This window comes from Bufo gargarizans, chromosome 1, assembly GCF_014858855.1.
Source record: "Bufo gargarizans isolate SCDJY-AF-19 chromosome 1, ASM1485885v1, whole genome shotgun sequence".
NCBI classification, from domain to species: domain Eukaryota; kingdom Metazoa; phylum Chordata; class Amphibia; order Anura; family Bufonidae; genus Bufo; species Bufo gargarizans.
Genome location: NC_058080.1, coordinates 95,883,794 through 95,910,472, shown reverse-complemented (window position 1 = coordinate 95,910,472; position 26,679 = coordinate 95,883,794). Strand labels below are relative to the sequence as shown.

Below are 26,679 nucleotides of genomic sequence, written 5' to 3'. Positions count from 1 at the left end.
GGCGCGCAGGCGCAGTAGCGGTAGGCCATAGTGGCGCACTTGTACTGAGGGGGTGTTGTTAGTGCTGGAGGGTTATTCCCGTTGTCGTCGCCGTCTGCGCTGTATGGAGAGTGGAGAATGGCTCCTTTCCCGGATGAGGTGGATGTGTTCACCGGGCCGCACTGGCGGATGAAGCAGCTGGTGGGACGGTACTGCGATAAGGTAAATGTGCTGCGTTATCCCCGAGACCGCAGAGTGTGACCGGCCCGGCCGTGTAGGTGCGATACATTATCCGGCCCTGTCCATTACATATGGTGTCTACGTTATGTATGTACAGTAATTGCATGGATCATGTACTGCACACACAGTATACACTGGTCTTATGTAGCTATATATAGTGTATGGGGATGTATTACATAATGTACAGCACGGGCAGTATGTCATCACATGTACATTATGTGTAATGTACAGGTGTGTTATTACATGTACATGAATATAAAGTGTAGTATGTGGTGATATACAAGATGTTATTACATGTGCAGTTATAGATTATGTACCGCATATACAATATGTCATCACATGTACGTTATGTGTAGTATGTGGTGTGTTATTACATGTGCAGTTACAGATTATGTACCGCATATACAATATGTCATCACATGTACGTTATGTGTAGTATGTGGTGATATATAATGTACAGGTGTGTTATTACATGTGCAGTTATAGATTATGTACCGCATATACTATATGGCATCATGTGTACATTATATATAGTGTATACAAGATGTGGTATTACAGCTACAGCACATACAGTGTAAGACGTGCAGTTAGATTATGTACCGCGTATACAATATGTCATCACATGTGCATTATATATAGTGTATGGTGATATTACATAATGTTTTATTACATGTACATTCGTCCTATTTGAATTATACATAATATATTGTGGTATATTACATAAGATGTATAGTATATACACTGTAAAAAACAAAAATATCTGAAATAAAGTGGCCTAAATGGGAGGAAATGCTCACAAACCCCAAACACTGGCGTGTTTATAACCGGGGGAGCAATCCGTCCGCATGTGGTCCGTTGCTAACAGCAATCCCCAGCAGAGCTGCATACAATGGAGGATGTCGGCAGCGGACCACATGCACCACAATGGCATCCTACACAAGATGGGCTAATGTGTGGATGCGAATATAAAAATACATGAATCACTGCGAAAGGTGCGTCACCATAATGTGCGACTGACAACTCTGGCTAATCCCTACAGCTGATGTTAAGAGCTGAGACTTTAGCTAATGTATTCCTGTCAGGAACACATCGGAGCCCCCCTGCACCACCGTCAAGGTATCTCCGTGTGACATGGGTTCCTACCACTAGACTACCTACGGTGTGTGAACACGGTCTGAGAGGTGCTAAGATACAACTTACAGCCAAGCTCCCACATACCTCCATAGTGGAATTACTCAGGCAGTGGGAGAGATGATGAGGCTGTAAGGTCCGCTGCCGACATCCTCCATTGTATGCAGCTCTGCTGGGGATTGCTGTTAGCAACGGATCACATTCGGAGAAATTGCTCCCCCGGTTATAAACACGCCACAGTGTTTGGGTTTTTTGATCATTTCTTCCCATTTAGGCCACTTTATTTCAGTTATTTTTATTGATATGTTTAGAATGTGCCATTGCGTACTGCTGGTAGCATTCTGTTGCACCCGGTGTGTCACATGACCTGTTATAGGCGGGGCTTACAGCCTCATCATCTCTCCCACTGCCTGAGTGATCTCACTATGGAGGTATGTGGGAGCTTGGCTGTAAGTTGTATCTTAGCACCTCTCAGACCGTGTTCACACACCGTAGGCAGTCTAGTGGTAGGAACCCATGTCACATGGAGGTACCTTGACGGTGGTGCAGGGGGGCTCCGATGTGTTCCTGACAGGAATACATTGGCTAAAGTCAATACATTTCAATGTAAATTAATGCCAGATCCGGCATTCAGGCAACTGATCCGGAATTTTGGACGGAGATAATACCGCAGCATGCTGCGGTTTTTCCTCCGTCCAAAACGCCATACAGTGACTGAACTGAAGACATCCTGATGCATACTGAACGGATTGCTCTCCATTCAGAATGCATTAGGATAAAACTGATCAGTTCTTTTCCGATATAGAGCCCTTAGGACGGAACTCTATGCCAGAAAATAACGCTAGTGTGATGGTACCCTTACCCAGACACCATCAGTGTCCATCCCGTTTCTGCCATGAATGGCGTCTTTGTGCGGGAAGATGCCGCGGCACACTGGTATTTTTGTGGCAGAATGGTTGGATCCATGCTGGAAACCTGACCGATTCCATTAGTGAACAGGGGCCCGGCAGTGTCTGGTTATCCACCTCTCTGCCGGAATACCATGACACGGGTGGGACCCTAGGCTACAGTAACACCATTATTTTTTTTATTGTAGACAATTCAGGATCGTGTCCAAGATTTTTTTATTTTCTCTGGCAACCCATTTAAAGGTGTTTTCCAGAATATTTAAGTTCATGGCCTGTCAGAAGGATGAGTGATTGGCGGGGGTCTGCCAGCACTAGGCTATTTTCAGAACTGTCACAGAAGTGAATGCAGTGGTCCAGATGGCGACCAAAATGGTTGACAAATGCGACAAGGAATTTGCCAATGGCGATAAGACTTAAGTCTTATCGCCATTTGCGACTTGTCCCACCGCCACGCTGCAGCTTTAAGAAAAAAAAAAAATTCAACAGACGCACCACACTAGGAGTGTCTGTTAGAAGAGCCGATTCCCTGCCATCCAGCCCGTGAGGATGGCGAGCTGGTCAGTACACAATACAATACTCGGCCTTCCTAAACACTTCGGCATCCACATTGGGTAGTCTGACTGGCTGCATACCGTAGCTGGTACATTATCAGGAGGCCCCTGTGCTGTTCCCCCTCCCCCGGCTTCCTCCCTTCACGGCACACTTCCTTGCCTCCTCCTTGTGGGGACCGCGCTGCTCTGAAGATTTGTACCTTCGCGGAGGCAGGATCACAGGAGGCAGGCCCGCACCGCAGATCAGGCCGCAGGGAACACAGAAGGGCTGAACTAAGGACAAGAGGAAGGAGGTCCTGTACACACAGGAGGACACATAAGGAAACAATGGCTTACCTTCCCTTCATTATATATTCCCTTTTAGGTCCCTTTCACACGAGCGAGTTCCATGCATTGAACTCACAGCGCGTGTCATGGAGAACACCCGCCCTGACCTTTCAGCACTGCTGGGGTTGCATAGTATCGTATTGATTTATAATGCTAGGTAACCCTACAGTTCTGGAATGTATTGGATAAGGCCTCTTGCACACAACCGTATGTATTTTGCAATCCGCAAAAAATAAGCATGACGTCTGTGTGCATTCCATATTTTGCGGAACGGAACAGTTGGCCCCTAATAGAACAGTCCTATCCTTGTCCGTAATGCAGACAATCTTAGGACATATTATATTTTTTTGCGGAATGGAAATATGGAAACGGAATGCACACAGAGTACCTTCCATTTTTTTTTTGCGGAACTATTGAAATGAATGGTACCTTATACGGAACGCAAAAAAGTTCGTGTGAACGAACCCTTATTCACATAGTCAGTGTTCAGTCAGTGATTTTTCACCCAAAACCAGGTGCGGCTCTAAATACAGAACAGGAGCAGATCTTTACCTCATGTCTGTGGAGGCTCCAATCCTTCTTTTGGCTCGCAATCACTGACCAAAACACTGAAGTGTGAATGAGGCAATTTTTTATATCATAATTATATATGTATTTAAATTTGTCGACTAAAAATCTTATTTGGCTCCAAAAATTTTCACTTTAGAAGCCAATGGCTCCTAGGTAATTTTTTTTAGTCTGGAGCACTGGAATGCAGGGTGCTTACATGGTGAGCTCTCATTTTGCTTTCGGGGGGGCCTGTTCTGGAGATGGGAGCGGGTCCCAGAGGTGGGACCCACATCTATCTGACATTGGTGGAATACACTACCTTTATATTTATCCAGTACGTCACAGTGGTTGAGGGCTTGTATGGAGTGGGCTGCTGCGGTGAGCCTACCCTATACGTGTGGCGGGTGCTGGCTGTATAATACAGCAGGCACTCGGCTGCAATGACTAGGAACGGCGATCATGGCATCTGTGAGGCAAGGCAGAGGGATGCCACTCCTTGTGTCTTCTGATCGGAGCCCCCACAGTGAAATCGCGGGGCTCCGATCGTTTACCATGGCTGCCATGGTAAGCTCCCTGCTGTGCTGTGTACAAGACACAGCTCAGCAGGGAAAGTGTGAAAATCCTGTTCACCTTAATAGATCTATATTAGGATGAATAGGACAAGGGATCAAAAGATCCCAGGTTCTAGCCCCTAAGGGGGTTAAAAGTTATTACTAGGGATGAGCGAATAGTCTTCGGATGAAACATCCGAAGTCAATTCACATGATACTTTGTTTAACGACTGTATGGATCTAGCTCTTCGTACAGTATTAGAAGGTATTGGCTCCTATGAGCCGAAGTTATTACTTTGCGAAGTCTCGCAAGACTTCACATAATAACTTCATAAATCATTTTGTACTGTATAAAACTATTTTCCGAACTCTGGTTTGGTTCCAAGTGGTACCTTGGAACCGAAAAGTTCGGGAAATGTTTTTAAACTAAGTATTATGCGAATTGACTTTGGATGTTTCATCCAAAGTCAATTCGCTCATCCCTAGTTATTACTGCAGTACAGTACAGATCATACCAGTGTATTACTGTACTGCGGTAGCAGGAAGCGCACGGCCTCATAGCAACCAATGGCGCCGTGCGCTCCTGCTCTCAGCAGGAATCCAGCCTGTGTCACCACAGACCGCTCACGGCTGTGTGCATTCGGCCTTAGCTACCCCCTTTAGGCCCCATGCACACGGCCGTGTTTCACAGCCGTGTGCGGGCCGTGGAACCGCGGCCTGGATCCCTCCTGAGAGCAGGAGCGCACGGCGTCACTGGTTGCTATGACGCCATGCGCTCCCTGCTGCCCCCGCAATACAGTAATACACTGGTGTAGATCATACCAGTGTATTACTGTACTGTGCCGGCAGCAGGGAGCGCACGGCGTCATAGCAACCAGTGACGCCGTGCGCTCCTGCTCTCAGGAGGGATCCAGGCCGCGGTTCCACGGCCCGCACACGGCTGTGAAACACGGCCGTGTGCATGGGGCCTTATTAATTAAAAGGTATGTCCCATTTAGAAACCCCTTTTCATACACTATAGCGGGGGCCCTATTAGGGCTATAAGAGTTTCTCCTGCTCTGGAGGACTTGTCCTGTGCCGCATTATACAGACCGCCCATTGATGTGAACAAGGACGGTGTAATTCTTCCGTTCAGCTGTGGTGGCGCTGCAGGGAGCACTTACTGACAGGTTTCTCCACAAATTACAGCTGATTGCAGAGAGCCGGAGGCGGTGGGGGGCAGGGATCAGCTTATTGTCAAGTAGGGATTGTCTAAGGTGGAGAACCCCCGAGAGCCACCTCCACTATAGCTATCGGAGCTGCTGTATGGCCGTCACTGCACACACAACCCCCATCCTCTACACTATGAACTAGGGCGGTATGCACTGGTAGCATCTGTCATTGCTTGGTGGAGAAGAGCAGGAGCCACCTCCAGTTTACGTCTTGGACTGCAGATGGGTGCAGAGCCTGGCGCTTGGTATTAGTGGAGCTGTGTAAGTGCACATCCCTCAGTAGTAAAAGCTCCCATCAGACATGGGGTGAGCGCCCGGTTGCAGATATGATCCCTTACTGGCTGTGCCTCCTGCTGCTGGCATAGAGGAAGCATGGCAGAGGTGACGGCTTCCCTTTTAAAACCCATTCACACAGTGGGAAGAACCTGCACCGCTTTTTCTTGCTGATTTTTGCTGAGAATTACTCCATGCAAAATTTACAGCAAGTAACGTGGACGCATAGGAATTGTGAGCTAATATGAGAGCGCCCCCCCCCCATATATTACATCTAGTGCTGTGTATACTGAATACAGCAGCCCCTCAGTGTCTTCTGCTCCACTGTCTGTTTTAGTAAGTAATTGTAGACCATCTTCTTTTCTTGTGTTTTGCCGTTCCTCTGTTATTCCTCCTACACATTTGACTGAATTGACAACTAACCCGTTGGACATTGGCACCTGTGCTTTAGTAACACCGCTATGTGATGGACAGCTAGTGGCTCCTGTACACAGGGCAGTTTTTTGGAAGCAGTATTCCTAGGAATGCTCGTTACCAATAATTGCCCCAATCATTGGCCTGTGTAAAGGAGCCTTAAAGGGTTTGTGCACCCCTCACCACTCACAGACCTACGAAAGGAAGCCTACTTACCTGCTTCCCAGTGGTGGCTCCCGACGACTTCTCTCTACGGCCTTGGCTGCTCTGCTGCCCTCCCAGGATATCAACTTCTGTTTTGATGCCACTTCAGCCAATTGCTGGCCGCAGTGGTGACCTACTCCCTTAGCATCATTTAAAGGGGTTGTCTGGGTTCAGAGCTGAACCCGGACATAGCCATAATTTCAGGCAGCCCCCACTGACATCAGCATCGGAGCATTTCATGCTCCGATGCTCTCTCTTGCCCTGTGCTGGATCGCGCAGGGCACAGGCTTATTTATTTACAATAACACACTGCCGAGCAGAGGCTTCCGCCCAGCAGTGTGTTCGGTGATGTCCCCAGCTCTAATGGGCGGGCTTTAGCGCTGCCCTAGCCATTTTACAGGCTAGTGCAGCGCTAAAGCCCACCCATCAGTGCCGTGACGTCACCGGGTGCACTACTGGGCAGAAGCCTCCGCCTGGCAGCCCCATGGAGAGCCCGGTACATCAATGGAACTCCTGAAAATGCCTTTGCTCTGATGCTCATGTCAGGGGGGCTGCCTGTGAAAATGGGGGTATGTCCGGGTTCAGCTCTGAACCTGGACAACCCCTTTAACATGACACGGGGGAAGCTGGTCACTGCTGCTGGCAGCGGCATCAATGGAAGCTTACATCCTTGGAGCAAGGTGGGTCAGCCGAGGTGGGGGAGAGAAGCAGCGGAGAGCCAGTGCTGGGAAGCAGGTAAGTAGGCTTCCCCTCACACGTCTGCCCAAGGGGTGTGGGTTGCTTAAAAAAAAAAAAAACTCTCCCAAGGTGCAGAACCCCTTTAAGGAGGTGTGCTGTTAATGTATGTTCTCTCTTCTTCCAGGTGTGTCCGGCTCTGAAGTTTTCCGCTTACTTAGCAGCTTTATCTTTTATTAACTTTTTTAAAGGAAAAAACAGCTATAATCGTCCTGTAATCCCATAATTGTCTCTATAAAGGCCTGTTCACACCTGAGTTTATGGTGCGTCGTCTGACGTGTTATTAGTAGGTCCACAGTCCTCCGGATCTAGCGTGTCACCGCACACGTACTGTCGGTACAGCACACTTGGGCTCTTTCATACTGTGTCTCCAGGAAAGCTCATGGTGCATACGTTTAAATAGCGCCCCCCCAATAATCCGGCTGACACCCAAAGAGGTGTCTCCCATTTTTGTCCTGGATGCTTTAGCGCTGTCCATGCAGAGCTATCCAGAAGGTTTTTTGAGCATAGCCGATTATTGGCGTTGGATAAACACATGCCTCCAAGGCACTGCCCCAAAAACCACTCGGTGGCCACAGCAAAAATCGCCTTCCATTGTGTATAATGGACATTACTTCCATTGAATTAAAAGGGTATTCTAAATGTGAAGGTTAGATTGGTGGGGGTCTGATGGCTGGGACCCCCTCTGAGAGCAGTGAACCAGTACCCCACTGGTCAGGTACAGAAACAGGGTGACGCCGTCCTCTCCGCTGTTCTGTCACCCTCTCCAGGGATTTTTCTGTCCCTTCTTGTGTTAGTTGCTAGTTACGATGATGGAGTTTGTGACTTTTATTATTGAGAAGATAAGAAAGTTATTTTGCTAAACGTTTGTTACGTGACCCATTAATCTTTCCATTGCGTAAGCGGCGAGGTTAGGACCTGTTCTTTATGGCTGCCCATGCCTTCATGCTCAGATACGTCTGGCTGTTCCAGTGGATTGCATTAACTTCACTTATGCAAAAGGCTTTATGCAACTTGTCACCTGCTTGACTAAGCACTTTTTGGAAATCCACTTAGCAAAATAAAAATAGCCGCGCCCCATGGTGTCTTTATCAGGCTGGTAATCCAGGAGCCAGGCAAAAAATGCCCCCCTGGCTTCAGGTGAGTGGGGGGGGGGCAGTAACCAATGCACCCTTAAAAATGTATACGGCACGCGCACATTATACTTTACTGTTGGCGCCTTCTGCCTGAACGCATTGTGCACAGAACGTTAGACCCCCATTATATTGGTGTGCGCGTATCTGTGACCTGACCCCTCTGCTCGTGCCACAGACTGAGCATTTGTGGAATGCACCCGGACCGGTCGACATGTTTCTGACTTAGAGCGGTTGTCCAGCCCTTTTTAAGAGATGGCCTATCCTCATGACAGGCCCGTCATTTTCTGATCAGCAGGGATCTGGACTCCAATGGGAGCAGCTTTGCGGTGACGAGCGCTGTCCACTATGACGTTGACGACAGAGCTACACTGAACAGCCGATCGGGGGGGGGGGGGGGGGAAGGATACAGGGCGACAGATCCCTGCCAATCAGCTAGTGAAGGTCAGGCCAAGAGGGTACTAATCCTTTAACAATATAATATTATTTGCAAAGGCAGGTACACTCTGCGGTCTTACTATAGACCCTCAAACTGATGTTAAAATTGAGATTAGCCAACATATCCTAGTATGTGTCTGAGCCCGAGCACCGCGCCAAGGTTTCTCAAGTAGCTCCTTTAACCCCTTAAAGACCAGACATAGTTTAATTTTTACATGATTTTGGATTTTTCCTCCTCATGTTCCAAAAGCTATAACTTTTTTTTATTTTTCCATTCACATAGCTATAGGAGGGCTTATTTTTGGCAGGACAAGATGCATTTTTAATGCCACCATTTAATTTACCATATCTTGTATTAGAAAACAGGAAAAAAAAAATCTTTGGCAAAATTGAAAAAAAAAAAAACTGAATTCCACCAAGGTTTTTGGGGTGTTCACAGCGCTTTCTATGCACAAAAAATGACCCGACGTTCTTATCCTACGGCTCAATACGAATGTGGCGATGCCAAGCTTGAATATTTTTTTTGTTTTACTACTTTAGAAAAAGAAAAATAATTTTTGCATCGCTATATTCTGACAGCCATAACTTTTTTTTTTTCAGTCTACAGAGATGTATAAGGGCTTGTTTTTTGCATAACGAACTGTAGTTTTTATTGATACTATTTTTGTAGTATATACAACGTTTTGATCACTGTTTTTCAATTTTTTGGGGGGACCAAATGACAAATCGCATGTTAGGGTGTTCACTGCACAGGAATTTTTTTTATATTTTAATAGTTGACATTTTCAGAGGTGGCGATACCCAATATGTTTATTTTCCTTGTTTATATATTTTTATATGTAAAATTGGGGGAAAGGGGGTGATTCAAACTTTAACTATATTGGTGTTTTTAAAAGGTTTTTTTTTTTTTCACTTTTATTTTTTTTTATATAACTTTTAGCCCCCATAGGGTCCTCGTACATGGGATCTTTTGATCCCCTCTCCTATTCACCCTAATAGAGATCTATTAGGGTGAATAGGATTTTTACTCCCTCCATTCTGAGCTGTGCCTCGTGCATAGAGAATGCAATGGCAGGCCTGGATTGCTTCAGAAGCATCCCTCCGCCTTCACTCACAGATGCCACGATCCACGTTTAAATAATGGAGCGTCGCAATCGCCACTCCCTGTCAGTGCGGCGGGGTGCCGGCTGTATCGCACAGCGCACACAGCCACTGCAGAGGCCTGCTCCATACACCCGCGGGCCCATAACGCTGTATATATACCGTGTTAAGGGCCTATTATAGAGCAATTATCTTTAGAATTTTCATTTAATTGTTTGAATTTGAGAAATGATTGATGCATGTGATAGTGTATGTCGATCGAACAGCGAGCGCTATATTATGTGTTTTCTGGTTGGAGAAGTATTTCTTATAGTTAGATGCCTCCACATCCCCTCCTCTAATCAGAAAATCTGCCGGCAAAATCACTATCTACCCCTTAGTTTCCAGACGCCTGCCGAAAAACGAAATCCCTGGTACTTTTGTTGCAACACCTCAGGCAAAATGGCTCCCCCCATAGTCCCGTCCCCATAGCCTTGCCTCTGGCGGGGAGGTAGCTTACTGCAGCAGCAACCTTCAGGTCCTGATTTACTAATCCTGAAGATGGAGTAAGCTTAGCAAAGCAGTTTAGAGATTCATCACGGGCACAGGGATAGACGCCTTTGTCTGACTCTATACCAGCTATTGGTTGGCTTACTTTTTACACCAGAAATGTGGTGAAATTTGGCTCAAGATTGCACATTTTAGGCTCACAGAGAAACGTTAGCACCCTACACCCCTATTTGAGCGTGTCCCGCCAAAAAGTATAGAAACCATAGATGTGCCAAATTGTGCCACTTTTTAGACAGATTTTCTGTGTGGACACCTTGGTAAATCTGGGCCAGAATTTCTACACTACCGCTGACTTGAGGGTCTGATGGACAGATGCTTCCTCTCTGCTATTTTCCATCTGGACAGAGAGGAAGCATCTGTCCATCAGACCCTCAAGTCAGCTGACATTGATCAGACTTGTCTGGGTTTGCTAAGTTGTCCTCTTTTGACCCCACAATTTACCACAAGCTATCTACAGCCACCTAAACCCGAGCATCCGGCTTCACAGAGATCTTGGTCATCGCAGCGTAGAAATGAATGGGGCCACAGTGCGACTCGCGCGTTTGCCACGACCTCAGAATCGCAAACCCTTTTTTGCAGTTCTAGGGTTGCTGTGGTTGCACAAGTGTAGGTCGCACTGTGACCCATTTATTTCTGTGCTGGCACCGGTACACTGCGATCCTTGGGCTCGACAGCTGTGGCATGACCATGGTCGCTGTGTAGCCGGACCCTAAGGCCTCTTGCACACGAACCTATTTTCTTTCCATGTCCGTTCCATTTTGTTTTTTGTGTGGACCGTATGTGGAACCATTCACTTCAATGGGTCCGCAAAAAAACGGAAGTTACTCCGTGTGCATTCCGTTTCCGTTTGTCCGTATTTCCGTTCTGCAAAAAAATAGAACATGTCCTATTATAGTCCACATTACGGACGACTATAGAACAGTTCTATCAGGGGCCAGCTGTTCCGTTACGCAAAATACGGAATGCACACGGATGTCATCAGTGTTTTTTGCAGACCGCAAAATACATACGGTCGTGTGCATGAAGCCTAAGTCGGTGATTAATTCTGCTGTCGTCTCTAATAAAGGTGAAGCTGATGCAATCAGCCATGGGACTTTCATCAGACTGCTTGTTCAGGGTGACTTGGCCCTTCTAATAGAAACCGGGAGAGTGTTTATCTGGGCCGTAGGTTATAGTCACGTTTCCTCCCAAATGTATTCAGATATTCACACTGAGATTCCTATTATCGGTAATTTATGTAGTTATCATTTTCTGGTACAGTTTATCTTTTTATATCGTCTTCTACATGCTGATGTGGATTTCCAGCCTCATTTCTAATGTCTTGTGTCTCTCGCAGCTCTCCAAGACCAACTTCTCCAACAACAATGACTTCCGGGCTCTGCTGCAGTCACTGTACGAGACCTTCAAGGAGTTCAAAATGCACGAGCAGATTGAGAACGAGTGCATCATCGGCCTGTTACAGCAACGCAGCCAGACCGTGTACAACGTGCACTCCGACAACAAGCTCTCCGAGATGCTCGTCCTCTTTGAAAAGGGGCTGAAAAACGTGAAGGTAAGCTTCCCACGGCGTGTCTGCGGGCTGTACAGCACAGCAGAGGGGAGTGTGTCATGAAGACGATTCGCTTTTATATAGAAGGCCACTTCTGGTGTGACCGCAGGTTATATTACATGCGGCTTTTCAAACGAATGTCCAACCAGTTAAAGGGGTCAACCCCTTTAATAGATGGGCAGCTCGCTTCCATCTATATTCAGAGGCCCTTTGGGAAATGAAAGCAGCAACCGGGTTGGCCGTCGTGTGTAGAGACCATATGCTGACATCTGGCCACAATAAACTGATGTAAGCAGTGTGTGTGACTCTATGGGTACTTTCACACTTGCGGCAGAGGATTCTGGCAGGCAGTTCCATCGCCAGAACTGGCTGCCGGATCCGTCAAGACGTATGCAAACTGATGGCATTTGTCAGACGCATCAGGATCTTGATCCGTATGACAAATGCATTGAAATTCCGCATCAGTCTCTCCGGTGTCATCCGGAAAAACTGATCCGGCTCTTATTTATTTATTCACATTTTTTTGCGGTCTGTGCAACTGCAATGCCGCATAAGTTTTGCCGGAACACTCGGGGCTGGATCCGGCATTAATGCATTTCAGTATGAAAAAATGCAGATTCCGGCAAGTGTTCCCGAATTTTGGACGGCGACATGAAGACTCTCCATTCAGAATGCATTAGGATAAAACTGATCAGTTCTTTTCTGGTATAGAGCACCTAGGATGGAACTCAGTGCCGGAAAAGAAAAACGCTAGTGTGAAAGTGCCCTAACAGGCTATATATACACACGTGTGTGTAAAAGTGCTCCACTATCTTACCTATCCCATAGACTTTCAGTGTAGCAGGAGCCACACACATGACTGCCCTTACATTCAAATGCATCTGATTTTCCAATAAAGGGGTTTTCTGAGATTTTCTTTTAATTATCCAGGTCATCATTAGCTGTTTGAGAAGGCATTGGTGCTCGCAGTTGTGCCCCAGCCGTCTCTCTGCCCACCAAGCACATGCTTGATATCATGCTCAGCCCCATGCACTTCAATGGAGCTGAGCTGCACCTAGGCTCTGTGACTGATGAAAGGGACGTCACATGGCCTAGGCCAGCGGTGGCGAACCTATGGCACGGGTGCCAGAAGTGGCACTCAGAACCCTCTCTGTGGGCACCCGCACCCTAGAAAAAGTCTATGGTGTACCAATATGCCTTAAACTTTTCCTGCCATTCATCAGCACAGGCATCGCACTGAATGTAGGCAGGCTATTATAACTAGATGATAAAGGACATGCAAGATATACCATTGTCTTGTTGGCACTTGTTGTCTTGCGATAAATACGTGGGTTTTGGATTGCAGTTTGGGCACTCGGTCTCTAAAAGGTTCACCATCACTGGCCTAGGCTCAGCTGTGAGAAGGCCACGGCGCTACTGCGACTCCCAGTGCTTTCTCAAACGCTAGAGGGAGATCCATGCTTTCACATCAGCAGTAGTTGATCCTTTGGCTAAGGGCTCATGCCTACGAACCTATTTTCTTTCCGTGTCTGTTCCGTATTTTTTTTTGCTCACTGTATACGGAACGATTTATTTCAGTGGGCCCGCGTGTGCATTCCGGTTCCATATGTCCGTATTTTTGTTCCGCAAAAAATAGAACATGTCCTATTGTCTGCATTACGGAGAAGGATGGGACTGTTCTATCAGGGGCCAGCTGTTCCGTTCCACAAAATACGGAATGCACATGGATGTCATCCGTATTTTTTGGGGACCGCAAAATACATACGGTCGTGTGCATGAGGCCTTAAAGAAATATGGAATTGGAGGGGAAGGTGGTAAGCAGCTGCGGGGCTCTTCAGAAAGGATAGGATGGGACACGATTAATTTAACCTGTTTGATTCATGTTTTCCCCCAACGTCAGGTGAAGGATGGAAAGTCATAGTGCATTAAAAGGATCACATAATGCACTATAATTAAATGACTTTCCCCCCCATATTTTCAGTGAGGGGTTAATGTCGTTACTAGAACATTTTGAGGAAGTCTGAGATTGTGCAGAGGTTGTGACACCCCGTCCTGGAAGAGATTTCCTCACGATAACCCATATGCCTGCAGACAGCTCTAGTCTATTGTAAAAGTTATCTAGTTTTGCTGCGCTGACAGATTTAACAGTTTATGCGCCGCAGATAAGGTGTTGTCACTGGGTCTTTGTTCTGTGCTCTCAGGATGAATACGAGCAGCTGAATTATGCGCAGCAGCTGAAGGAGAGGTTGGAGGCTTTCACCAGCGACTTCATTCCTCACATGAAGGAGGAGGAGGAGGTGAGTGAGCGGTGGTCTGCAGCCTGGCGTGAGGGTCCTGTACACTAATTGTCCCTTTGACCAGCCTATTTAGATGGAAGGGTATTACCTACCACCTTGTTACCAGTCACTTGTGGACCCTGGTTTTTGAGCATCAGGTGTATGTCTGTAGACTAAAGGCGCCTTCTCTTAGGTTTTTCAGCCCATGTTGATGGAATACTTCACTTATGATGAGCTCAAGGACATTAAAAAGATGGTGATCGCCCAGCACTGCTCCCAGAAAGACCCCACAGAACTTCTCAGAGGGCTTAGTCTCTGGACTGAGGCTGAAGAGCTCAAGGTGCTCAAGTATTCTGTGGATGAAAAGTCAGAGGAGGGTAAGGCCTGCCACCGGCATACCACAGGGTGTGTGTAATCTGTGTGCCCAATATCTACATTTTCTGTGGTGTAGCTATTATGAATAATTTTGGCTCCTACATTACAGCTGGTGCTTTCTGGTTGTGGAATAGCACAGTATGGACCCAAGAGCACCACCACACGTCGTTAACCTCTCATGTGTCTCCTCTATGCGGTTCCCTCCTCGTACCTTGTTGTCGGCTTTTTTCGAAACTGAAAGAAATCTTTCTGTCCTACACGTGACCTCCGATTAGTAAAATCCTGAATTTAGCAACAGCATTGCTCAATGTGTTTATGGAACATTGTGAAACTGCGGTTGAGTTAGTGTTCCTCCCAGACTGTGCCTACCTCACTGGCAGCTGAATAACGGGCATTCATCTGTCATGCACGAATCCCTGCCCGGGACTGTAACAAGCTGCTGTCATGTTATGCGATGTCTGCGTGTCGTTCCAAACTTTTAAAGGGGGCTCTGTCACCACCAATACACATTTTAAACTGTTCCTGGTGCCCTATCGCCCACATACACCCTCTCCCAGACATACTTTTGTGTTCCTTTATTGCCCCGAACTACAGCTGAGTCAGAGCCCCCCTCCTCCTTTCACAATGTCATCAAGCAACTGCTCAGGCAGGCGCACTTCACCGCTGTGTTTGTCTGGGCCCTTCCATACATCAAATGACTGTTTCTTCTTTGCAGACGGGAAACCTGCGATGAACCACTGAATTAGCAGTATTGTCGGTATTGTTTTTTTATTTTGCGATTTTTACTTTTGATATGTTTTGTTTTATATTTATTTTATGCACTTATATAGCGCTACTATATTCCGCAGCGCTTTACAGACATTAGCATCGGCCTGTCCCCAATGGGGCTCACAATCTAAGTTCCCGATCAGTATGTCTGTGGAGTGTGGGAGGTAACCGGAGAACCCGCAGGGAACCCACAAAAGCCCAATACAAACTCCATGCAGATGTTGTCCTAACAGTGCTAACCACTGAGCCACTGCGCTTCCCATGATTGTCTATATACGTCACATGATTGATTGACATGCGCCTGGCGTCTGACGTCGCTACATGTGAAGGACTAACTGTTATACAAGTGTGTGAGAGGTATTATAATACTCAGCTGATAAAGGCTGGACGGGCCGAAACGCTTCCTTCAATTTATCCATCTATGGAATAAAAGCAAATGAATTGAGAAAAAGAAACGCCCGCTGAGATTCATTATACTACTGGGCCCTTCTATAGGCAGCACCGAAAGGCTGCGCAGCGCAATTGATGACGACACTGCTCAGACCTCAAAGGCGCAAGAGTGGAGGAGCGGGGGCACGGACTCGGAAGGGAATGGCTGGGCTCCATTATGAATACTGCCTCTTTTCTGCTTATTTGCATACCAATTTAAAGATGGTTTTCAGGGGCAATAAAGATCTTAAAAAGGCACACAAAAGCATGTCTGGGATAGGGTGCGTGTAAGCTAGAGGGCACTGGTGGCGGTAGATTCCCGTTAACCGTTCCCTTTCCGCGTTGTAAGTTGCTATATTCGGATACATAAGTAGTTGTATATTACAGCATAGAGCTACAGGGTATAACGTCAGTGGAGCAGTACATTCTCCGTTATTTACGAGGTCTTCTTCTTCCAGAGGCAGCTGCTCAGCCGAGCACAACATCCATTTGTCATCTTCCTCCGGAGGTAATGCTGAAAATTTTTAGTTACCTTAATCCGCAGGAGCTGTGTTGCTGTAGTCAAGTGAACAGTAAATGGGCCCAGCTGGCCAAGGCTGGATCTCTCTGGAGACATCTGTATCCTGTGCTGTGGGCCAGAGGTGAGTCACATCTGTGTTGAGCGGTTGCCACACTTCACATCTCAAACTCTTTACCAAATCTACCTAAAGCAACCGTCCAGGTTTGGAGCTTTAGGGCTTGTTCATTTATTTTTATTTTTTGTTTTCTTGCACGTGGATTTTGCCACATATTCCAAGGCAAAAACTGCATGGGAATCTGCTTTGCTATTCTTCCGTGCAGATTTTAAATCTGTTTCACGAATGGCCTCTTAACGTGGTTTTAGTGCTGACAAAGCTCGTAAACCGCGGCGGGTGTCTGCAGGTAGATTGCGCTTTATTGCACTAATGCTTTGGCTTTGGAAATGACTATTGTGTAGCTTCTTTGTTGTAATATCCAAGCTGTTTCCCCTCATCTGTTTTGCAGGTATGTAGAGACCTGGGTAAAACCCGCCGTTCTTTCAGTCTTCCTTTTCCTGTCTTTCACAGTGTATTAGTCTAAGGCTGTCCATGCCCATTAGACAAATGCCAGCTCAGCCCGTCAATTTGCATGACATTGACTGACGATCCAGTGTTCTGGTGGCAGCACTTCTAGAGCGTATTACATTTCTGCGCCAAATTCTTTGTTCCCGTGAAAGAGGAGTACTGCTAGTGATGCTGGCAGCTGCTTTTCTCCCGGGCAGTAGCCATGACACAGCCATCTCACCATATGTTGTAATATGTATGTAGTAGATCAGGTTCTGTCACTGCTACTCGGTAACATCCAGTGTATGTCTCTGACTGCATTTAGCTTCTGAGCAGGTTGAATAGGTACATAAGATGTGTCCTGTAGCAGACACCTGTGGTGTTTTTCCCCATGTGCGTGGCACAGACGGCACTGTACGTTGCGGCATATTTACCGCGCCCTGATTTGCTGGCTTGTTTACTTTTCACGTTGTGATAAGTGTCTTATTATAGGGAACTGGTACAGCGGTGCAGCTTCTCACCTTGACACGGAGCTAGATGTGGACTGGATCGCCAGTAGAAAGGATGAAAGTCGTGCATACCAGGAGTGGGATGAAGATGCAGACATCGATGAGTCTGGTAAGGAACTGGCTTGTTTAACGCCTGTGTGTCCCATTGAAGTGAACGGGACTGAGCTGCGATACCAAGCATAGCGCTATACAATGTACAGTGCTGTGCTTGGTGAGTTGAGAAAAGGCTGCTGTGCTACTGCAAGAGCCTTCTCAAACAGCTGATCAGTGGGGGTCCGGAGGGTTGGGCCCCCACTAATCAGATACTGATGACCTATCCAGTGGATAGGTCATCAGTTAAAATATCTCCGAAACCCCCTTTAACCCTGTACTGCAGACAGGTTTCTCATGACCGTTGTTCATCATGTGTTTCTTACTTTTACAGAGGAACCTGAAGATGATGAGGGTTATTCTTCTTCTGTAATTGTGGCACAGCAAGAAAAGGAGTTACTGCATGGTTTAATCCAGTATATTCTCCCCCATGTTGGTCAGTCGGTGAAAACGCTTGTCCTTGCGTACAGTTCAGCAGCTAGCAGTAAGATGGTACGCATATTTACACAGGCAGGGGTATGGGCCAGTAGCTTAAGCACAGTCTATAATTGTTGTTTTGCCTTTATAGATTCGTCAGATGCTTGAGTTTTGCCCCAATTTGGAACACCTGGATCTTACACAGACAGATATTTCAGACTCTGCATTTGATGGGTATGTTCACGGAATATGCTGTAGAAAATAAGAATGGATATCTATGCAAATAGTAAACGTACATGTCAGCCCTGTAAGTTACTGTCACACACTGGACAGAATCTCAAGTGTCTCAGACCATTAACAGCTGAACTTGACGGACGTGTCATTTTTCAGTGGTACTTTCTGTGTAACCTGAGTCTTGAATGATTTGTAGATGGATCTCTTCTGGGATTTTGTAAGTTACCAGCAAACAGCAGATCTGCAGGTTTCAGAAAGTCCTAATATATGTGCACACGTTGGCTGTTCAGAGTTGTTGGTACCACCACCAGTGCTTTGATCGAAGAGGCTGCGGTGCTCTTCTTTTTATTTTTATTTTTTTCCTGGACCAGCGCCATTACTAACCTAGCTGTGTGGATGAGACTGTGATGCAATTCCCAGTTCAGTAGTAGTTAGAAATGTATCACAGAGGGAAAAAGGCAAAGGCCGCTTCATTCTAGTTGTCTTTGGAGCTAGAGGTCAGACAGCTGGTCCAACATTGGTGTCGCGCTTAACGGGATTGTGATTCCCCATATTGCCTTTTTTGCTGGCTTGATTCATTTTTCCAGAGTGCACCTAGGCCGGCAATTTTTCCCTATACTTTGCAAACACGGCCACAACTGCAGGAATTAAGGGTGGCCATAACTCCTGGATATGAGCAGTGTATAATGTAATGGAAAAATGAATCCAGCCAGCAAAGGAAACAGTATGGACAATCGCAATACATTAGTAAGTGCCTTGTATTCACTTTCTCTACATGATAAATGCCATTTGCTGAAGTGAGACAACTGCTTTAATGGCTATACCTTTTTTACATTCAAGGGTTTCTACCATCAGATTTTGCATATGTAGCCGCCCATGTAGTTCTTCTAGCCCGCCCCGCTCCTCTTGATTGACGTCCGATTTGCCTGCATCTGTCTAAATCCCGCGCCTGCGCTGACTACGTTACAGTGAGGAAGCCGACACCAGGAGCGCAGCATTCATTCACTGCACCTGCGGCGAAAACAGAAGCGCAGGCGCGGGATTTAGACAGATGCAGGCAAATCGGACGTCAATCAAGAGGAGTAGGGCGGGCTAGAAGAACTACATGGGCGGCGAAAATGATCAGTCGACGGAGCCTCTAGGTGCTGAATTGACGCCCACAAAGCACCTAGAGGCTCATTAGCATATGGATAAAAGTATGGTTTTTAGCTGAACGTCCGCAGACAGAAGTGAACAAAGAAGACTGTTATGTACTGCTGACACTAGCACATCGCTAGTGTCAGTTAGCTACATATGCAAAATCTGATGGTACAAACCCTTTAAGGCCAGGTCCACAGAAGTTTTCATACTGATATACTCATTAGTTTCAGCCCAACCGCAAGTTTACGGACTCAAACTTGTAGCATGCCAGGGATATATGATGAAATACGATGCTCGATATGTCCGTAATACACTTGTGTGGACCTAGCCTGAATTGGGCAATCACCAAAAATAGCATATTGTGTAGTATGTAGTTTTTGTGTCCAAGATGTCCATCAAAGTAGAACGCTGTGTGCACATGTCCTAACTTCGCTCCCTGGTTTGCACCGATAACAGATGTGTTACATAGGTGATTACAGATGATCTAGTATCGTATTGTTTTTCTATAATGTAAAAAAATCTTTTCACATTTTAATAATTTAATTTTCTCCGTTAGGTGGTATTTTGGCAGCTGTCAGAACCTTCATCACATTGACTTGTCAGGATGTGATAAGATCAGCGACATAACGCTGGAAAGGCTGAGTCTTGCACTTGGCCTGCTACCCTCTTACAGGAAACATTTATTGAAATGTTCCCGAAACAACAAAAATGCTCACTCCGCCTGGGGGAGAAAAGAAATGAACAACAGAATGAGGGCTAACACCATGCAGAGCATCGGTGGCAAGTGTGGACTTCTTTCTGAAGACTTATGGACTCGATCTAACCCTTGTGATGGCTATCCGTCGTCACCTTTCTGGATTTTCCATTCAGAGAGGCTGGGTGACATTGAAGATGCTGCCGACTGGAAGTATAGAAATACTGATGGACTTTGTGTATTGGAGATGTCCTCCAATATGAATTGTTTCACTAATGGGTGTTGCAGGAAGCCAATGCCTGGCACAAGGACTAATTGTAGCTGGCAGCAGCGGTATCCGGCCGATGATTATTCCTATTGTGGTCATTCGTTCTGTTCTGCTGGAGCAAAATTAAGGACTATACACGCACTCCCAGAGACCTCTGCGCTGTGCAAAAGTGGCAAAAGGACTCCTCAGTCAGAGGTGAGAGACTCTTTCTCTGGGAGTGCAAAATTTGAGCCCAGTGCTGCACGTGTGCTACAGTTACTCAGCCTTTCCGGTTGCCATCAGATCACCGATCATGGTCTCAGGTCAGTGGGTCATTACTTCCTTCCTGTAGCATTTTCTGTCTGATTCCTCGAACATTGTCATCATCATGAACATTTATGGCTGCTTTGCAGTGATCAATTAATATGTCATTAGAAGTATAAGTTAAAGGAGTTCTGCAGTTATTTTAAACTGATGATCTATCCTCTGGATAGATCAGCAGCATCTGATCGGTGGGGGTCCGAGAAGACGGCTGCGCTGGCAGTAGTGCCGCGGCCTTCTCGCCGTTTACCGCAGGCCCTCTGACATCACGACTAGTATCAATGGCCTGGGTTGGGCTAAGCTCCATTTAAGTGAACAGAGCTTAGCCGCGCCCAGGCCATTGATACTAGTCGTGACGTCACTGGGCCTGCGGTAAACGGCGAGAAGGCCGCGGCACTACTGCCTCTATAAGTGTCTCTAGGACGGAGCCACCAAAGCGAACGAGGAGGCACAGCACGTACGCGCCCACTGTGCACTTTTATGGGAGTGCCGATAGTAGCTTAGCACTGGCCTTAACTATTTCTGGAACTCCTGGAGAGGTGGCCATGCTCTATTCACTTCCAGAAGAGTTCCAGAAATAGCTGAGCTCACCTGCTCTGGTTTTTTGAAACCCTTGTAGAATTGAATGGAAGGTGCGCTCTTCTTTGCTTTGCGGCTACCTCTCGGACCTGTACCTATCTGACATCGGTGAATTATCCTAGCAATATGCCACAGATTTGTGAGATGAGTCTTACAAGACCAGGACAAATCCAGATCACCGGGGCAGAAATACAAAAAACAGTCATTAACACCAGCATGACAAACGGTAGTCCTAGTACAAACAGGCAGAGGCCTCTTCAGACAGTCCGAGCACAAGAAGTTCAAATCTATACCAATTATGAGCTGGCGCATATTTGAATTATCACTTATACCAGTTTCTGGCATAACCCATTGTAACTCTGTTGGGCTTCTGGAGGCCTCACCCCTCCCACTAAGCACTGCCCACTCCGCTTGTCACTTTTGAAAAGTGGCGAGAGGAATGGAGAGTCAAAAACTAAGTCTCAAATATGGTGTGTGCCATAATTTGCAACTTTTTAATTTGACAGTAGCAACGTCCCATTCTAGCAATTGGTTGGGGGTCTCAGCACTTACGCCACACCGGGTGTCAGACCCCCACCGATCAGATAATGATGGCCTATCCAAACGATAGGTCATCAGTACAAAAGTCTTGGAAAACCCTTTTAACTCAGAGGTTCTTGCTCCCACTAAGGACTCCAAGAAGTGTCTGGATGGCTAGAAAAGTAAAAATCCTGTCTCGTATGAAGCAAAACCTCCCTTTTTAACTTTCAGACATGTGTTTGGGTGAAGTAGGACACCTTGCATTCTGGAACAGTTTATTATGAGGAGGATAGACATTCATGGCATTAGTCAGATGATTGCTCTGCTCTAAATCAAAGCTGTAAAAGCTTTTCTCATCATTGTGACACCTGCTAAATCCTCCCCAACACTGGATTGTGCTGCCAGCCATGTGCCAGTTACACCGCTGGGTGTAGGAGGCAGGAATAGATTCAGCCAGCCCTCAGACACCACCATAAACCCTGACCAGACTTTCATATTAAGACTATATGGATATAATTAGGGTGATCGCCTTTATGGTTTATATTAGAGAATGGAGTACCGCACACTGTTTTACTCTTCCCGGTGCCAACAATAGTATAGATATGTGACACACAGAATATTCTTTTGCAATTTAAAGGTCATTTTATTTAGTGATTTTTCACAATAGGAGATTCATGATACAGTTTATAGGAAATTAAATGCTGCGTCACCACTATCCATATATGAGCCGAACGTTTTGGGCCATAGGGACCTTCTTCAGCGGCTTGGAGTTTCTGTGGTCAGATAAAGGGATATCTGGACCTAGATTGGGAAAATGACTAAATAAAATTACCTTTTAAATTGCAAAGAATATTCTGTGTGCCACATATTTATCCTATCGCCTTTATGGTTTAGATCAGGCATGCTTAACCTGCGGCCCTCCAGCTGTTGCAAAACTACAACTCCTAGCATGCCCAAACTGCCTACAGCAGGGCATTGTGGGGGTTGTAGTTTTACAACAGCTGGAGGGCCGCAGGTTGAGCATGCGGGGTTAATGTACAGCACATGTCCCATCGATGTACAGAGGGGTGCGGGGCGTTATTTTAGCAGAGGGACTTGGCAAATGTCTGATCAGTTCAGGAAAAAGCTGATCGTATGCTGACTGAAAGATGACATTTTGAAAAAGGTTCTTTAGGGCAGTGTTTCCCAACCAGTGTGCCTCCAGCTGTTGCAAGACTACAACTCCCAGCATGCCCGGACAGCCTTTGGCTTCCTCTTCAAAATTGCCTGTGTGTCGTCTACTATATAGAGGCAGCTCAGCAAGACTTTGTTCACATCTACATTATGTTCCGGCCCAAATGCCGGCTGTGAGTTGGACAAAAAAAAACTATTGTGTGCAATGGTTTTTGTCCAGCCAAAACACTGCGTTTATGCCGGAAAGCTGCCGGATTACTGCCAGACCTCATTACAGTCAGTGGGGATCTGGTGGTAAAATAGAGGATCCGGTTGCTCTGTGCTGGATCTCCTAATGGAGATATGAACAAGGCCTAATTACAACTGCTCCGTCCGTGAATATTTTGTAATTGCACTGCAAAGGAGACAGCACATAGGTCATTTAGAAGAGAAAGCGGCGCTTGCATAAACCATCGGGGAGTCGGTCCCCCTGTCAATCTGATATTGATGACCTATCCTGAGGATAGGTCCTCAGTATTAAGCCACTGCACAACCCTTTGTGCTTTCGGGGTTCCCATCCAGAGCAGAGGGATTTCTCATTGTGTCAGTGATCATGAATGCACCGCCACCGTGATGGTGCTACTACAGCTCAGCCCCATTATGGACTCCAGCACCGTGCACGGCTACACATACGAGCCATTGGGGGAATTTCATGAGTCCGTTTTCATAGGGGCGAACATTGCCACTATCTGAAACAAACTTATCAAAATGACAACTTCTATGAACCTTACATCTTTAAATGCTTTCATGCTACCCAGCTACTGAAGTGATTTGTGAAGTTGCACATTATAAATGTGCCCAAATACGGGACTAAGCAGCAGATAAATACTGAAGGGTCTACGGTGTTCACTACATTTGTTTTGGCTGGGACCCCCACAGATTACCTCTTGATAGCCTATTGTAAGGAAGGGTCACCAGTGTTGTAGCCTGGCCTACCCCATCTTCTACGGTACTTTTGGTTAGTAGGTTGTTCACGAGAGAGATGAGGCGCCCTGCTACACCTCAGACTGTGCTTAGGCGCAAGCATTAGGAGTTTGCTGGTCTGCAAAAATTGATGGTTTGGTCTACATTAATCTAATCTACTTTTGAAAATAGCCGATCGCGCAAGTTCAATAGCGAATATAGAGAGCAGCATGTGATGGGTTTGTGTTTCTGTTCTTGAGATGTGGGTCCTGCATCAGACATTTGTCATATCCTGTGGACATATATAAATGTTCTGAAAGGACATCCCCTTTAGGCTACTTTCACACTTGCGGCAGAGGAATCCGGCAGGCAGTTCTGTATGCCAACTGATGCATTGCAAGAACGGATCTGTCTGTCCGGACAAACGGATCAGTTTACATTTTTTTTTTCACATTTTTACCAGTCTGCGTAAGGACTAATACATTCCTATGGAAAAAAATGCCGGGCATTCAGGCAAGTCTTCAGTTCTTTTGGCCGGAAATAAAACCGTAGCATGCTGCGGTTTTATCTTTTGCCTGATCAGTCAAAAAGACTGAACTGAAGACATTCTGATGCAGGGGTTAAGGACTTTTTTGCTTGTTTTTTACACTGCTACGCAGAGGATTCCGCCTGGCAGTGTGGTGACGTCACCGGCTCTGACGGGTGCCTTTAGCGCTGTCCTAGCCATTTTACAGGCTAGGGCAGTGCTATAGCCTGGCCATTAGTGCCGGTGATGTCACCGGGCTCACTGCTAGGCAGAAGCCTCTGTCTAGCAGTCACCGGATCTCCAAATAATGCCTTCAACGTAGGGCAAAGGGGAGCATCGGAGCATGAAATGCTCGTAAGGGGTCTGCCTGGGAGAAAATGTGAGCATGTCCGGGTTCAGCTCTGAACCTGGACAACCCCTTTAAAGGGAACCTGTCATGTGGATATTTGATTATAATCTAACTAATTATATACAATCATTAACTACTAAAAAGTACCTTAGATGTATTCACATACTGGTGACAGATGGTTACCTCATAATATACACACAAAGATGCCGCATGCTAATGAGCTGATTTGAGTCCAGCGTGATGTCAGTGAGTCCAGCGTTTATTTAATCCAGAGATATAGCCACTCCCCTGCTCACCTGCTGCTGATTCCTATGGAAAATAACTGTCAATCAGCAGCAGGTGGGTGAAGAGAGTCAGGAGCTCATGAATATTCAGGACTCATCATTATCAGCTGGAGCTTTTCAATACAAGATGTTGGCAGATTGACTGGGTCAATTAAAGAAAGTGACCCAGCATTTTGCTAAGCGAATTAGTCACTTATTTATGTTGCCCTTAGTTAGGACACCATAAAACTGGTGACAGGTTCCCTTTAAGGTCTGTTTTTATGAGGAGAAGAAAAAAAATGGCCAGAGAGCAGCAGATTACAAAATGTCCACGTCTTATTAATCTCATTATGAAACCGTGCTAATTGTGTGTTTGGTGTAATTACAGGGCATTGACCTTGGGCGGAGGGTTACCTTACCTAGAACATCTAAATCTCTCTGGATGTCTCAATGTGACTGGATCTGGTCTACAGGATCTGGTGTCAGCATGCCCCTCTCTTAATGATGAGCACTTCTACTACTGTGACAACATCAATGGTAACGTGGATTGTGTGGGTGCCCTCTGTATATAGGTAGTCCATGATCTGCACCTCTAATGGAGCTCATATTGTCAGGAGCCTCTTGAGGTGTCTATGTAAGCGCTAAATAGGGTTTATATTGCATCATACAAAAAACTATCCAGAAATGACTGAGCCGTCATCAGCTACAGGAGCGTTTTGTATACAGGGCTCTTCAGAGCGTATATAGCATGTTCCAGTCCATTTCACGGTGCCTTATTACGACTGGAAAGTTCATTAAAGTGCAGATATGTAGCTAATACATTACGTCTCTAGTACCTACCTAATGTGCTGTTACATGGATGTAAAGAGCAGCCGCTGGGCCATGTCGTCAGGTCTCCACTATGAGGACACACCACTTTGAATTATAATTACACCCTAATGGGGAAGTCTCAGTTTTTCCTATGTGAATCAGGTTATCAGCCGTAAAAACATAGGTGTGGCCTCCTGAAAGTGTCCTAGAATCCCTCCTATATTATATAGCCATGTCTATGTATGTGTGAAGCCCTTGGGGTACTTTCACACTTGCGTTTCCGGTATACTTTTCCGGTATTGAGTTCCATCATAGGGGCTCAATACTGGAAAAACAACTGATCAGTTTTATCCTAATGAATTCTGAATAAGGAGAAATCTGATCAGGATGTAGTCAGTTCAGTCACTGTACAGTTTTTGGACGGAGAAAATACCGCAGCATGCTGCAGTATTTTCTCCGTCCAAAATTCCGGAACACTTGCATTATTTTCTATTGAAATGCATTAATACCGGATCTGGCTTCAAGTGTTCCGGAAAAACGGATCCAGTTTTCCGGTCCGCGCATGCGCAGACCTTTAAAAATGTAAAAAAGATAAATACCGGATCCGTTTTTCCGTATTAGTCTACAAATGGTATCCGTTTGCATACGGATTTCCAGATATGGCAGGCAGTTCCGGCGACGGAACTGCCTGCCGGAATCCAACAACGCTAGTGTGAAAGTAGCCTTACTGTTAATGATGACTTTCCTCCTTGTGTAAACCTATTGATGGTCTCTGTTGTTCACCACCGTTGTGTTCTCATGCAGGTCCTCATGCTGACACGGCCAGCGGATGCCAGAATCTGCAGTGCGGTTTTCGGGCCTGCTGCCGATCTGGTGAATGATCAGTTCTTTTCTGACTTCTCCCATTCATCTGAGCAGCCATTCTTTCATGCACTTTACCTTTCTATCACACACTGTGTGGGGGAAAAAAAAACAAAAAGAAAAAAAATACCTGTTTTGAGATCCTTATGGAGTTTTTCCTTGAGAAATTGAGCAGCGTACAGTACATCATAGTCTTGAGCAAGCTGTCCTGTGTAGTCACAGTTTTCGCTTAATAAAACTTCATTGTCTGAAA

General features: G+C 46.1%; 1 protein-coding gene across 1 annotated transcript; it reads left to right on the top strand.

Annotated features, from left to right (window-relative positions):
- Window positions 1-26,679, top strand: FBXL5 (F-box and leucine rich repeat protein 5). The gene is made up of 11 exons (XM_044296784.1): window positions 1-201; window positions 11,631-11,846; window positions 14,045-14,140; window positions 14,313-14,496; window positions 16,150-16,332; window positions 17,245-17,370; window positions 17,686-17,843; window positions 17,920-18,002; window positions 19,699-20,406; window positions 25,144-25,292; window positions 26,370-26,679. Exons 1-11 carry the CDS (start codon window positions 118-120, stop codon window positions 26,444-26,446), a joined length of 2,064 nt encoding a protein of 687 aa, XP_044152719.1. The 5' UTR covers window positions 1-117; the 3' UTR covers window positions 26,447-26,679.